Source organism: Echinococcus granulosus (genome assembly GCF_000524195.1).
Source record: "Echinococcus granulosus chromosome Unknown EG_S00004, whole genome shotgun sequence".
NCBI classification, from domain to species: domain Eukaryota; kingdom Metazoa; phylum Platyhelminthes; class Cestoda; order Cyclophyllidea; family Taeniidae; genus Echinococcus; species Echinococcus granulosus.
This window is the reverse complement of record NW_020170384.1, coordinates 1,587,353-1,601,996: the sequence shown is the minus strand read 5'-3', so window position 1 is coordinate 1,601,996 and position 14,644 is coordinate 1,587,353. Positions and strand designations below refer to the sequence as shown.

At 41.8% G+C, this 14,644-nt stretch overlaps 1 protein-coding gene across 1 annotated transcript; it reads left to right on the top strand. All coding sequences in view use genetic code 11, as the record gives it.

The window, feature by feature from the left end:
- Positions 1-2,673: 2,673 nt before the first annotated feature.
- On the top strand, positions 2,674-13,780 carry EGR_01157 (hypothetical protein; the record flags this gene model as incomplete). The annotated part of the gene is made up of 14 exons (XM_024490406.1): positions 2,674-2,724; positions 2,867-3,040; positions 3,314-3,802; positions 3,999-4,103; positions 4,237-4,363; positions 4,572-4,608; positions 4,902-5,762; positions 6,736-6,867; positions 7,392-7,428; positions 7,505-7,566; positions 10,553-10,831; positions 11,021-11,145; positions 13,023-13,062; positions 13,408-13,780. 14 exons carry the CDS (start codon positions 2,674-2,676, stop codon positions 13,778-13,780), a joined length of 2,892 nt encoding a protein of 963 aa, XP_024355225.1.
- Positions 13,781-14,644: the final 864 nt, after the last annotated feature.

Sequence of the window (14,644 nt, the reverse complement as noted above, 5' to 3'; positions counted from 1 at the left end):
CTATCCCTCGGTTCTGGTGAGGCGCCACTTTTGTGCTTTGAATTAGCCCCCTTATACCTCGCTGGGTGGACTGGCCTTTCGGGCCATGCCACTAGCCCAGACACCTTCTCTGCACTGAATACATATTCTGCCCGAGTACTCTGTCTTCTTTCGTCTTCAGGGAGTCTCGGGACGCTACAATATTCTTCTTCATTCTTTTCAAATTTTTGCAGTTTAGCCTAGCATTCTATTTCAAACAAATGTGGTCGAATTATAAACCTACGACCTTTGAGTCCACAAGTTTCATTTAGACTCTCCAACGTGCGCCTACTGTAAAGAACCACTTAAAGCACCCTTGCAATTTGGTAGGGAATTTCGGATTCCAATGGTGCTGGTGCATTAAAGTCATATATAACCCACTTAATGAAAACAAATCAACTATACCTTGATTCCGCGAATCCTTTGCACGGCTGTTCTCTATGATAGACCCTCTGAAGCATCTTAGATTTTAACTTCGTCCCTTTTGTTTGTTGTACCAAAAAGGCCTTCTATAAGCAGAGCATTCGAAGTTTAATGCTCCCTACAGTGATGCGCAATGGCTGATCTGAAGGAAAATCGACGAAGAAATCCACAACTTTATTATAATGTAGCATCCCATAATTTGCTTAAGGAGGAATGATGACAGTATATGCGAGGAATGCTCATTGCCGATGCACGGAAGTACGGGGAGCTACTGACATTGCTTGGATGTGCAATTGTGGAGCTCCAGGAGGCCGTCACCAAAACCGCGATTTAAGCAAACACTATTCGTCTTAAAAAATAACCCATTTCTTATCAATAATGAGTTTGGATTATTTAAGGCGCATCCCGCCTGTCATGGTTCCATAAGGCTTCTTGAACGTAATGAAAAGGAAGGTATCATCAGATTGATTACCTCTTGATTTGGACATCTCTGATTGTTTAGACATTTGATGGTATTTTTCGGTGGCACCTTAATCGCAATTTTCGTTTAAACCTATTCGATGAAAGTGAATCTTATGTAGCATCTCCCACACTTTGGAGACCGAACTACGAGGGCATCTTAGGGAAACATCTTTAATTGACACAAGGAAATACAAGACGTGACTTTTAAACCGCCGCTTCAAGCCAGCATCAAATCATCAAGCCGCATGCTGTAAGCAGCAGAGACCGGGTGAATACCCCACACCACTGTAGTGATCACATGGTGGGTGTACAAAGCAAGCTACTACAAAGGATGCTATAGTGCCTTACCGCTAATCCTCCCCAAACCCAGTTTTACTTGAGTTCTCCTAGTGAAAGCTGACTCCGATTAGTTTTCCCACCTGTCATTGAGAGTTCAATACCCATATTGAAAGCGATCACTTGGCGACAGGATTGCTGTTATCCATTCCAGTTGATAAGACTACGAGCTTTTAAAGGTTGTAACGTATAGGTGTGGCGGGAAGTATGGTTTTTCCCACTAAAACACACCATTGGATAAAATCGCTGGAAAATAATTATTGTGTTAATTCAATTAATTTAGCAATCACCCTGACATTTTACCGTGAGTGCAACACGAATTGTGAAGTGGTCCCTGATATGCTAAAAGTTGTCACTGTCAAGATTATTAATCGTGTGATAAATGTAGTTGGCTGGGTATATGAAAATCGCGAAACTGGCCGGTGATGCTGAGTGCAGCAATTTTTCACCTCTGCAAATTGAATGCAATCACTTCGAAGTTGTAGGAGAAAGTTATGCAAATTGTGGGGGTTATTGGAGTATTTTAGGATTTCGTCTACTTAACAAAAAATCATCAAAGCTTGTGACAGAGGCTAAACCATCTTGCAAAACCGTAACAAAGTTGTCCCAGTTCAGAGGTTTTGCCTCCTCGGCTCGGAGCCAAGGATGAAGCACGCTACTTTACTGGGTAAAAAAAGAGCAGTAATGCAAGTGCGATGAAGATCGTGACGACTTCAAACCTACTTCCCTCGGATCATAAAATGGCATCTTGGAGGAGGCCTCACAAAAAAGTAGCTTGAGTATTGTTTTACAGCTAAAAATGGTACTTTTTATTTCGCTGTCCTGGGATGCTTGATATGGGACGAAATAATTGGTGTTAAATTAGTTGAATAGCATAGAAATAGAAAAATAGCATTAGACACTGGTAACCCCTTTGACTTATGAGATTTCGATCATCCAACCCGTGAGCCAAAGACAAATTTGCCAATTAATAATTGAAGTACTTTGTATAAGAAGAAATGAAGCATAGATACCTCATTCTAACCTGGTGATCGGTTGCTATGGTCACAGAACGGATACTTGAATTATATCGAGGACGTAGCTTGAAAAAAATCACCGTAGATTGATCGCGTACTCCCATTGTCTTTTAAAAGGGATATAAATGGGTCTGCGCACGGCTGCATAGAGCAGACACTGACACTGAGTGCCAAGAAATGGCAGTGGCGGTGGCAGTGGCAATGGTGGTATTGAGGATGATGCTCATTCACACACACACAGTTTCCTACGTGCATGCGTGTTGCCTCCGGCAAATACACCGCAGAGCCAATTGCCTCAGAGGAGCACGACTTCATCACCAAACCCACACACACGCACGCATGCTCGCCCTTACTGCACCACTTGCCACTTTTGTGTGTGTGCGCTTCGAATAGACAGACCTACACGAACAACAAGGCAATGATGGCGATCAAGGAAGGGCCTCTCCTCTGGGCTCTTGACAAGGACGCTGTATGTGACCCCTATCTCCCTCCCCCTCTTGCTTATTCCATTCTTTTTATCTTTTCCCTCTTGCATCGGTGATACCAGTCAAATTGTGAAGTGTGCCCATCTGTTTGTATTTGCGCTAGTAATTGTGACCTCCTTAATGTAGACTGTGGTGCAAAGGACCTATGGTGTGCTGCAACCCCAGTTACTATTAATATACTCCAACGAGGAGGAGTCCAGTTTTAATAGGACCAAACCCTTGAGGTTTTTCGATCTCCAACAATGTTTTGCTGTCCAGCCCACTAATCAGTATCCGGACTTCTTCGGGATCATGTTGATGGTGCGTCCATCGCAATTGAATGTAAACACCACTAGCCCTCAAGTGACCTCAAATTCCTTTTTGGATCATGGCACGTTTACCGCGGTTTGATTGAATTAAAAAAGTGATTGGTAAATTGCTATTAGATAGGCAGGAATAAACTTATTTTGCAGCATTCACAATAAATCTAATAAGATGCACTTATAATTCCTATGTGCCTATTATTTTGAATGATAGAGCAGCCTGAATATCCTTAAAAAGGGACATCCAATCATCAATTTCAATGGCTTTTAGATAGTTCCCGGAGAAGTGAGTCTGCTGGGTTTTTCAACCGCCATCAAGCGTCGGGAATGGATGGAAGTGATAAACGAGGCGATGGATACGGAAGTGATGTCAGCAGAACTTCGCGAATTGATTGACACACTTCAAGAACGTCAAGAAATCCCATCTGTGGTTGCCAAGGCAGACGAGAGAAGTGGTAACGGTGGCAGTAATCACAGCAGTCTAGATCAACTCACCATGTCCTCGCCTTCGTCCCAAGTGGTCCAACTAACAGAGTCCAAGCAGTCGGAGGATAGGGTCACCTTCTCTTGCCCTCCCCTCAAGTTAATTGATTCTCCACTGCTTAAATCACCTATTGAAGCCTCACCAGTCGAAGATGTCAGGTGCTGTCAGAAAGGCTGTCTCGATGAGGTGAACGACACACTATCCAAAATACATCCCATCCTTTTTGATTGCGAGAAAGAGGAGCACCAGCAGCCTCAACAAGGATATCCGCTGAAGGTGCATTGACCTTACCATGAATTAACAAATAAATGTCCAGAAGTCCTGAAAAGCCTCGGTCTCATGACATTTGGTTACTCTGCCTCCTAAAAAGCTACACTCATGCTTACTGAATTGGTGGTAGGCGTTGAATGGTCCACGCAGGTAGAGTACTAGTAACAGAGATTTAGAGTTTTAAATTTTCTTCCGTTTTTAGAAAGCGGTCGTAAATGGTTATGCCAAGGATCCGCCAGAGAAAACAGCCAAGTCGATGAGTGAAGCGGAGACCATACTTAAAAATTTTCAATCTCTCAGCAAAATAGTGAGTAATCGTTTCCATGATCGCTATTGTCGTTTATTTTAAAGTTGTCATTTAACTTTTGCGTTTTTGGCTGAATTAGATGGAAATGAATGTCTTTTGATTGCACGGTGATGGTGATCCATTCCTTTCTTAGCTCATTTCCCAGGAGGCGGTGAATTCGGTACTGACAGATAGCTGCTCTAATTTAAAAGAAACGCTGAAGATGCTCTCCGAACGATTGCGCTTAGGAGGCATTGAAGTGGAGCTTTCTTTTTCCCAAGGTAATCACTAAAACCTCTCAATTCGAGCATCCTAAACTATGCTTCATTGTGCAGTTACTTGTGCAGCCCTCCGCCCTGTCCACTCAATCGTAAGTGTTGCAGAGGTGAAAAAGGTGTCATACTAGATAAAATGACAATGGCAATGTGACAAAATACACAGCCAATAGTGTATTCGTGCAATTCATAGTTTGTCTATTCTTTTTTACAGCTCCCACACCCTCCAACCGCCAACCTTCAAAGGGAGGGTAAGTTGTACTTCAGTATGTAACGTCTAGCAATGAAGCTGCATAACTCCTCAAGGTAATTAAAATTTGGCACCTCCACATTTAATGTAGAAGTTATGGCGCAATCAATCCTCTAATTACTGCAAGTACTCTATGAATAATTGTTATACGTGGCATTTCACACATCTTTACGTCAATATATCACTAATTGTGACGGAAGTTGATATAATTGCAAGGGTCCCTTGCATATCCTTTACCTAAAGAAAGATTAAGTATAAGGAAGGTCAATTTATGTGCAGGGTTTAATCTTTCAGCTCCTCACTCCAAGATATTCCGAATGCGTCGAAGTCCTGCCGCTCCGCAGACACCTCATCCGTGATCCGACGTCAAAGATACCAGGTTCGTCAACCTGGACAGACAGCCTCCCTGGTGGTGTTTGAAGATCAATCCTTCTTAAGCCCAGGTCCTGACACTTTTAGCACAGGAACCAGTTCTACACAAACCCTTGTAGCACCCGCCCCTACCGATGGTCCCGTCTACAGTGACAGCCATTCTGTGGGTGTAGTCTGCTCTCACTGTCTTAAAATACTTTCAGCGGGAATCCTGGAAATCTCCATGAATCTCATCACATCTCATACTTCGCCCAGTCCCCAAACAATACGACGAGTTTGTGCTCTTGCTTCCTGTCTCCATTCCTATCTCTCGGGTCACATTGCAGCCATCCGCAATCGAACAAACTTTCCTAATGATATCCTAGTTACTGGGCTGGCAAAGCTCGCTCTAAATGACCCAAACGCTCCTCCAATGGTTCAGACATTGGTTGAGAGCGTAGCGGCAGAGGTGTGTGGGCAGATTTTAGAGGAGATGGGGAAGGAGAAGACAAAAGGTGCAGCCGCAGCTCACCTGATCAATGGACTATCCATGGATTGGTTTAATGCCATTCCTGAGAAGCAGGATCTAAAGTGGATGCTTCCCGGCTACATCGCTACTTGTCTCATGCTCCATCGGCTATCAGATTCAGGAGTTAAGATAATCAAGAACCATGAGAAGCTAATGGATCCATCATTGACGAACGGGAATTTGCATGATACTCAGGTTCAGGATGTGCTAGAGGCTCTTTCGACTACTCTCAGTCGCTCTATCTGTCATGAGAAGTATGAATACCCTTCCCCGAAGTAAGTAGATTAACAGTAAACATTTGTTTCCCAATTATATGGACTGCTAGAATTGATTTTACAAGTAATTCTCCATTTACTCCTGTATGCAAACAAAATAAAATCTATTATAAATCCGGAGAAGTGAAATCGTGTGAATCGTGCAGTGAGATTTATGACGATGTGACGGGAGTTCGTAGACGTAGGAAAACTGCCAAAATTTCGCACGATTCCGCATGACTTTCCACCGCCAATTGGTGTAATCCCACCTTTTCATTCCTTTTCTTCACAAATGCGTCTCATTCAACAGCTCCCATGATAGCACGTATTTGGAGCTCTAAGCCAATCAGTGTTAAGCTTTGCACTTTAGTTTCAGCCTCTTACGAATATATTTTGCCTTGTCAACTTCTGTGTACCAAGTAAGGAAATGCATTTCTAATCCAAACGCGATAAAGCGACGAGATGAGAAGGCAAACAGGAAACTGCTAGAACCTAGAGTGCAGATGCTTCCCTAAGAAGGTTTTAAAATCTTACTTTAACTGCATCGGCTAGACCGCACACATACATGCTATTTTCATTTTGGCCCATCTGGTCCGCGTGAACGCCTTGGAAGCCTTCAACTTGTCATTCGAGGACTGCTGTTTTACTCCCCAATTAATGCCGTGATCTCTAACTGGAATCGTATTGAAACCCCAAAATTAATTAAATTCTTAAATTCAATTGAAATTTTATGTGAAATTCTGCGTCAAGATTGTGGGACCATCTTCATGTAATCCGCGGCCTTGATTACGCTTTTGGGTCTCAATGTCACCCATAATAAGCGGATTTTTTGGGTAATTCCATGTAGATGTTGTATGGCAATATAGTGATATCAGAACGCCATATTTGGCGCAAGAGATTTACCAAAATATACAGAGCTAGGTGTAATTTGATGTCAAAATGATCACTGAATAAATAGGGGAGGTACTAACTTGAAGTGTTTTCCTTTTTTCAGTGATTCCTACCTTCAACTAGGAGTAGAGTTCGAGTCGGTGTTCTTTGAACTGCTTATGCGGGAGTATGGTAAGGGGGCCTTGGAGGTCATTCTCCCCGAGACAGTGGATTCACGAAATGCCAACTCGGATAAGTGAGTAATGCTGACCTTCATTTGTAAGGCCATTTTTTCACTATCAGTACTTGAATATACCAGCGGTCATTTCGAATGGAAGTCTACAAATAATGAACAGGGTCCATCAAAATCGCTTCAATTTACTACTTGGCATTTTAAATCATCCATTAAAGCAATGATAACATGTATTATTAATCCCTAAAAGACTAAAAGGCCATAGAGATGGAAGAGGAGCCACGCCACCAAATATGTTGATGGATCCCGGGGGATTGAGGGCCTCGTACGGTCGATTATTCGTTTTGTCAAGGCCATACCCCCCCCCCCTCATTTCAAGCCTTGCTTCAAGTTGAAGCAGGAAGTACTGCTAATTTGTAGGCATAGATTTTGAACGAAGGAAGGAGTTCAACGATAGTGATTGGTCAAGTGATGAAGTATGCTGAAGCTATGCACTAAATTCTTGTAGGGATTCAGGAGTATCATCATCCTTAAGTAGTTGCACCATGAAGAAGAAAATTATCTTCTCATTGGCTTATGATTTTCAGATTATTCTCCAGCAAAGTGCAGCGTCCAGACGACATAGTAAGTACACTCTGATCCCCGGTTGAAGCACATTTATTTGCCCCACCTCTAATGAGGTCATCAAATGACCTTTTAGTTGATCCCGGATGAGAGGCGCTCTGCCTTTGCACATGACGACTTGAATGACCGTGCATTCCAGTAAGTTTTTTGGAATGCAAATGACACAATGCCATCACTTGTCCAAATACTCACCTGAGTGTCGCAACATTCCACAAGGTCTTCCCAAACTAAAAAGTCCTTGTTTGACAGTTTTGAATGATCTGCTGGTTAATTAGCTTAAAGTAGTGAAATTTGCTCACATTATTGGTTTCTATAATGCCCTTATTCCATCGTATTCGGTGTCTTCAAGATGCCCAGTCTAAATTCCACTTTGATGTGATCATGCCCCCTAGCCAAAGGCATTCTGTTTAGGCTAACAGACAGCTCGATTGGGTAACTCGTGAGTCCCCTATGTTTTGGTTGGAATGACAATCGATGGAAAACCACTCTTTTTCTCAAAGAAAGTCACTGACCTCCAAAAAGATTGCATAATACACCTCATAAAATACTCCCTTTATTTAAAAAAGAAGAATATGCGAATGTACAGTTACAATCCGTTAACTAATTTTCTATTTAATCAAGGAATATGCATGAGGCCTGACTAATCTCTGTGTCATGTTAGCAATAGGTGCTGTTTGATTCTGAGAAATCAAACTGAGACACTTAATTGCACTTATCAGTCGCTTCCTGCATGAACCTAAGCCTTAGGGCTCGTAATATTAATCGCAACTGTTTGCCTAAAGGGAGTTTTTATCCCCCCTTTCAAAATGAACACGTTGGCACACGATCTTATGCCTCATTCACTTAGCTCTGACCCTTTCGCAATGACCTCACACTTTTCCATTTACTGCTGGACAAGGACTTTGTGGCCTAAATGCACATTCCTAATCGACTCAACTTAACTACCGGACCTTTAAATCAACTTGATTGATGTTTGATTGGCTAGTGCGTAACTTGCGTTGACATAGGGGATCTCACGTCTCCAGTGTCACCGATTTACATGACAGCCCTGACGCAAATCCCGTTTTTTTGTTTTTGAAGCAAAAGAGGGAAGCAATAAGGCTGCTTGGGGTTCCCTTTATCTCTCCTTACAGGCTACTGCTTAAGGGATCGCGAATTCGACTAGCGTATGTTTTGGCACAATCACTTTCAATACACTCGAGCTGTGCACACCACTTGGAAAGATTTTAGGTGCTTAGTAGCTTTTTTACTACACATCACACACACACAGGCAGGCGCTTATACACGCACAGGTATGATCAATGCGCCTCGTCAAACCATTCTGTACACTGTGATTAGCTTTGCCAAAAGGATTACACCCATCTCTTCGTTTGTTTGTAAATGTGTCCAAATGTTGCTTTTTTGGCTGCACTCATACACCAGAATTGCGAATTGAAAAGTTACCCCATTTGCGTAGCAGTCGATTGATCCAATGTTTGCATTAGCCCACTCAAAGCCGCTTCTACTCCTGAAGCGTAGCGCTGAAAAAGGTGACTTCGGTACAGTCTAGTGAAAGTTGACGATTTTCATTTCAAAGTCCTAAAATCATGTAAAAGTGTGCTTTGAACTTGATTTCAATCCCTTTCCGTGCATGCGTGCTCAGTGGGAGAGATCACTTTTGAGGCGAGGTTCCTTATCGATGCCGTTCAATGATCATTAAAGGTTCGAGTCAATATGTGCCACAGTTATCCTCCAGGTCTAGAAGTAGATTTTCCACGGATATGGGCTGCGTGTGGAGAACTCGATGCCTCCAGCGTAAAGGTCGAGTCTCAGCTAAGGGCTCCATTGCGTCTCCGATCGACATTCTAATTTTAATGAACGCTTCATGGTCGTCTACAGGAGTAATTAATTAACCTTACGTATTTTTAATTCAGTCTAGCTACTAAAGGCGCAATTAGTTTATGGCAAGTTCACATCTTGAGTTACTCTCTAGGCGGGAATGGGACACAAGCATCAGAAAGCAGCTTTATTACTAACCTACAGAATAGATAGAAGACCGTTGAAGTACCCAGCAAGGAGCGAACTCCGCAACACCAATAAAGGCATTGAATGTAAAGCGAATGAAAGCACTAGTGAATAACACTCTATACACTCTCCTTTACTCGACTTTACTTTTACAGTTATGTACTGCCTTAAAGGTTCCAAAAATTTCATCACCACTGAAAAGTCTATCATCATCTGCTTGGGGTTTTATTGCAAAATATTACGCGGTTTAGTTATTAAAGGCTGTAATCGTTAAGAAATATTGACATTTTTGCTGTATAATAGGCGCTCTGGGATCAAATGTTTCTCCTTTAGTCCCCACGTCACTTGTCAAAACATCTTATAATTTAGGGATTTAGAGGATGGCGGCAGCATATCTGCTTTCGCAGAGCGGTTCAAGTTGTTCACCTTTATCTCTATTTATTGCACAATTTACTTTCTAAACGTAGATCATATCGACAAGTAGCCCCAAGCCACGCTAATGCCTTGTCCTTTCTGTGCGTTGGAAATAATGTTTGAAACCCCTTTTTCGAGAAAGCCCGGGTGATCCGAATAATATAGAGCTTGCAGTACAGCAAGAATGCAACTATCACTCAGTAGCGATGTCAGCATGCATTTTATAACCCTGTTTCCCTTTGATATCACCGAGGTAATTAGACTTTTCACACTTTACATTCAAGAGTTAGCCTAGCGCCGTCACCATCATTATCCATGAGGTGGTTATTATTAGAACGCATTGACATTTTACCACATGGCAGGCTTACGCTAGTCAATAGTCACCAATACAGCCCCCAAGTAACTTCCGAAGATTCTACAAGACAGGAGGCTGGGAGTAACTTCATTATGCATACAATGAATGAGTAGAAGAACAATAGCACAGATAATGAGAGTGGGACTCCGTGCTACCGGCGTAGAGAACGAAGCTTTGGAGACCGGAAATATCGCTGTGTGTAGTTTATGTTTACCTTCAGTTCAACAGAACATAAAAAGGGATAGGGGACTAGTAGCCCAGGTGGCATAAGTAGAGCCTCGTGCATCAAACTGTATCTACCCGATTATCATCAATTTGGTCTGACTTGTACCCTCTTTATTTCCAACCCAGAAAGCAGTCAGCTTTGTCTCCTGACGTAAACGATGCCCTGAACGAGTTGAAAGGCCTGTCGGACCACCTTCTGCAAAGCCGACGTGCCTTCTACGAGAGAGCTCAAAATAAAGAGGCTGCGAGAGTTTCACAGGGGGCTGATCAAGATATCGAAGACTACGCCAATGTGATCTCAGCTCTGCGACGGGAGTATGAAGAAGAGAAACAACGTCTTCTGCAAGATATCAATCAGAATTGGTTCCATCGAGACTATTACGACGCCTATACAGTTGAATCAGAGTGAGTGGGGCGGCTTTCTGGCCTCTTGCCTAAGACGAATTATTTCAATTGAAGTAGAAGTTTGACCGATGTTTGGGCTTGACATGACTCTGTATGATAGGTCTTTGTAAAGCATAAGTCAAAAGGTAATGTGTCGATGATAGAGACATAATCTAAATGAGCAACTTCAACCACTTTTTTTATTCGAAGGCTTCATCTGAAGAGTCTGCATTCGCAGCTAAATCGGCTTTGCGCTACTACCGTGTCAAACACGGATCGTGGAAAGGACTTGGGATCTGCGGCCGCTAGACTAGCCAAAGCTCAGAAAATAATTCGTGATAGGCAAGAACACTCTTTACATTTATCTTATGCACACAACTTTTTAGGCTCTAAGTTTTAGCGAAGCAACAATGCTTCCAAAACTATTTACCTTAGAATACGGGTATGGACCGTGCACTACCTAGCTGCGTGTATCCCCGTAATGTTAGTGAAAACTTGAGGTTGTTTCTTTTGTTTAGACTTGCAAATGTCATAGCACAGGAATACAAGAGTGTGCATGGCTATACTTAAGCCTGACCAAGCTGTTTGATAACAACGAGTGTTCATGTGTCCTTATATGCGTACTATGCCAGAGATTGCCCTGGTATAAGTATGCAACTGTCAAAATTTCAACCAAATCGAATGCGGTCTTTTATTTCTGCATCTTTGTGCTGCTACCACTTTTTAATGTAAGTCACTTCGTTCTAAGGTTTGACCACAAAATCTGAAGCACTTCATTTTGATTTTTCTTATTACATATTCACGTAGACGAATGTAGTGAGAAAAGTGATTTAACCACCTCATTGGATTTGGTGTGTTTGACTTCGTAGATAACTTTTCAAATTACCCTAACCTCCAGTGTTCTTATCAGGCTGATTATTTAAATTCGCACGCAAATCATAAACACCCAAAACTAACGTATTAGAATAAACCTCAAAGGCTAGTTTCGAGATGTTATCTTTTATTTGTAATAAAACTTGACAGGTTTTCAGCAACATTTTTGTTACTGAACTGCATGAGAAGGGATCTATTCGGAATTAACCGCATAAAAGTGCAATGTCTTGACCTAACTACGAAGTGTACGCATAGGTTATTCTTCTACTATATTCATTGAGCTTAAGTATTTTCTGCATCATTTTCCGCATCCCGAAACTTCCAAAGCATCATTACTAGTTTGTTTACTAGCAGATACTGTTTGACTACATATCTAATCATCCAGGCATTCTTTCCTAGACCACAAGTTAATTCCAAAAGCCAAAATCACAGATCCGGAGGGGATATCCTCTTACACAATCATGACTAGTCAAAGAAAATTTTATGCTCCTCTTTCAGTGGAAAACAATGCGTGTTAAAGTTGAGCTAACGTAGAGTTGAACACTAAGGTTACCAACTAATCCACCCATGGTATTGCAAGAACTAGCCCAAGCTAGCATTGTGAAGGTCATTGTTAGGACTACATAATTCTGCACCACTAATACTCCTAGATATGCCCCTCAAGATGTTTGTTAAATGGATTTGAAGGAAATTTCATTAAATGTACCAAATTTTCTTTTTTCACTCAAGACGGTAGTGGAATGACTTTGAAGACGAGATGTGGAAACAACACATTGGAGTGCCACAATCACTACCTACCAATTACCCTCAAGTAACATAGAGATCAAATGAGGAAGAATTTAAATGAGTTAAAATAAAGTTCTTGCCCCATACATTCACCTGATAGATGTACGTGCATAGTCCAATCTTATGTTTAAAGCTGGAAAGCCTCAACATCAGGAGATTTTTTAGTATCATTGGTGAATCCTTACGATTCTGATGCTCATTTTGAAAATCTTTATCTATCTTACCTTGAAGTTCATTCAACTCATCGCAGTGTTCGACTCCCCTCGTACTGAGCAAAAGCGGAACGCAGGCCTGGTATTCAGCGTGCACTAACTTCTTGGAATTGCAAATGTTTGCTTTCATGTGTGGTTGCGTTGTCTCCCCACAGCGATTGGTTAGGCATCTGTTGCCAGAGATCAAAAGGTCAATGCGTTTTATGTCCACTGAAATTACGGCTGTCCATGCACTACCAGCAAATCATTTAAGGCAGGGGCCGTCATTGACGAAAAGCCGGTCATCTTCGAAGCGTTTTCACCATTAAAATGATTTGCCAGTGAGTGGTTAAAAGTCCCAGTTTCCATTGCGCCGCCCAGAAAGCCCTCAGGTGGTGTGAGGTAACCGTGGGTTCGGTTTCTACGCTGTAGTTGACGAATAACTTAGTTCACGTTTCTAAAGTGGTACCCACACTCTCACAGTTGTCTGGCGTATTGAATAACAGTGACTGAATTGGAGAGGCTTACATGACAAACGCACAGGTTATTACTAATGATGACAAGACACATTTGCAGCGTACCACCACCGAAGCATACCTTTTATAACCTGCAAAATCAAACCTTATTTTAAATCAAACTCTACTTATAAATAAATCTGCATATCAATGCTCAAAACAGAAAATAAAATTACAGAGACACAGAAGCCCAGAAGCGTCCATAAAATCTAACTTACTTCTCATCCTTTAGCCACGTAATACTGCTGAACCAGGTGGAGAACGCCATAAGCATCTTCTCTAAGTTCGTTAACAGCACAGTGGATCGTCAGGAGGGTCTAGAAGATAATGACTTCAACGATTTGTCAGCACGGGTGCCTGAGGCTCTCGCGGGCCTCGCCGCAGCCGTTAACGACCTTCGAGCACGGCTCTATTGTGATGTTGGTGACGACGATTTCAATGATGTCGATACTGTTGGCGAGAGGAACGAAGAGTTAAGGGACTTTCCGGAGGACTGTGAAGATCGAGACGGACACCCTCGAAAACCGGGCCCCTCACCTCTGGGTTTTACAATCAATTTAGTGGATTCAGAGGATCCTGACGAAATCAACGAGAGTGAGATATGAACGTGTCGTGTTTTTGTACAGTCAAGGAAGAGATGAGGCAGCACATCAAAATTGGGAAATTGTCCTTCATTTGTCTCCGTGTACACCGAGCTATGTGCATTTGGAGTAAAACTGCGTAACAAGTGGGAGCTCTTACTCAACGCGTGATTCTTTGTAGATTTTGTGAACGCAATCTCAACCATGTTTTTGTGGATTTTGTTAAATTTCTTTTAAATGCCTGTCATATATGTCAGTATGACTTACTAAAGATTATGCATTTTTGACTTTGATAAATTTTTACAAAATAAAAACATAATCACTCAAAACTTAAGCGATGGGATGGGATAACCCAATCGGGCAACATACAAGAAAATTGAGATAACGCAGTGAGGTCTACCACTAGGAAAAGTGAAGATTGTGGATAAGTTTTACACGTAAAATCTCCAGTTGCACACGAGTTTAAAATAAATATTCAAATAGTTTTTGACGATGGAGAGGAAAGCGACTGGCATTCCGAAACTGTCTTCAGTGGGTGTACAGGAAACAGATCAGTGCATTAAAGTGGATAGTCAGTAAATTTGTCTTAAAAATACTTAATGAAAATAAAACCCGTTTAGTGACAGACATCGTAAAAATAGCGCAAAGAAACCGGCAAATACTTCACCCAGAAATCAATAATACCTTTAGCATTTGTAGATAAGCATAACCAAAACATACAAAAAAAATGTGCTCGGTTCTCAGTTAAGACAACAAAACAATCATTCAAAAGGTTGCCGTTATGAGCAATGATGGGTTATTCCTGGGAGTAATAAATGAAATTGCCAGAACAAAAATGGCAATGACTGCAAAATTCCTAAAACTTTTTAAAATGTATTTATACACAAA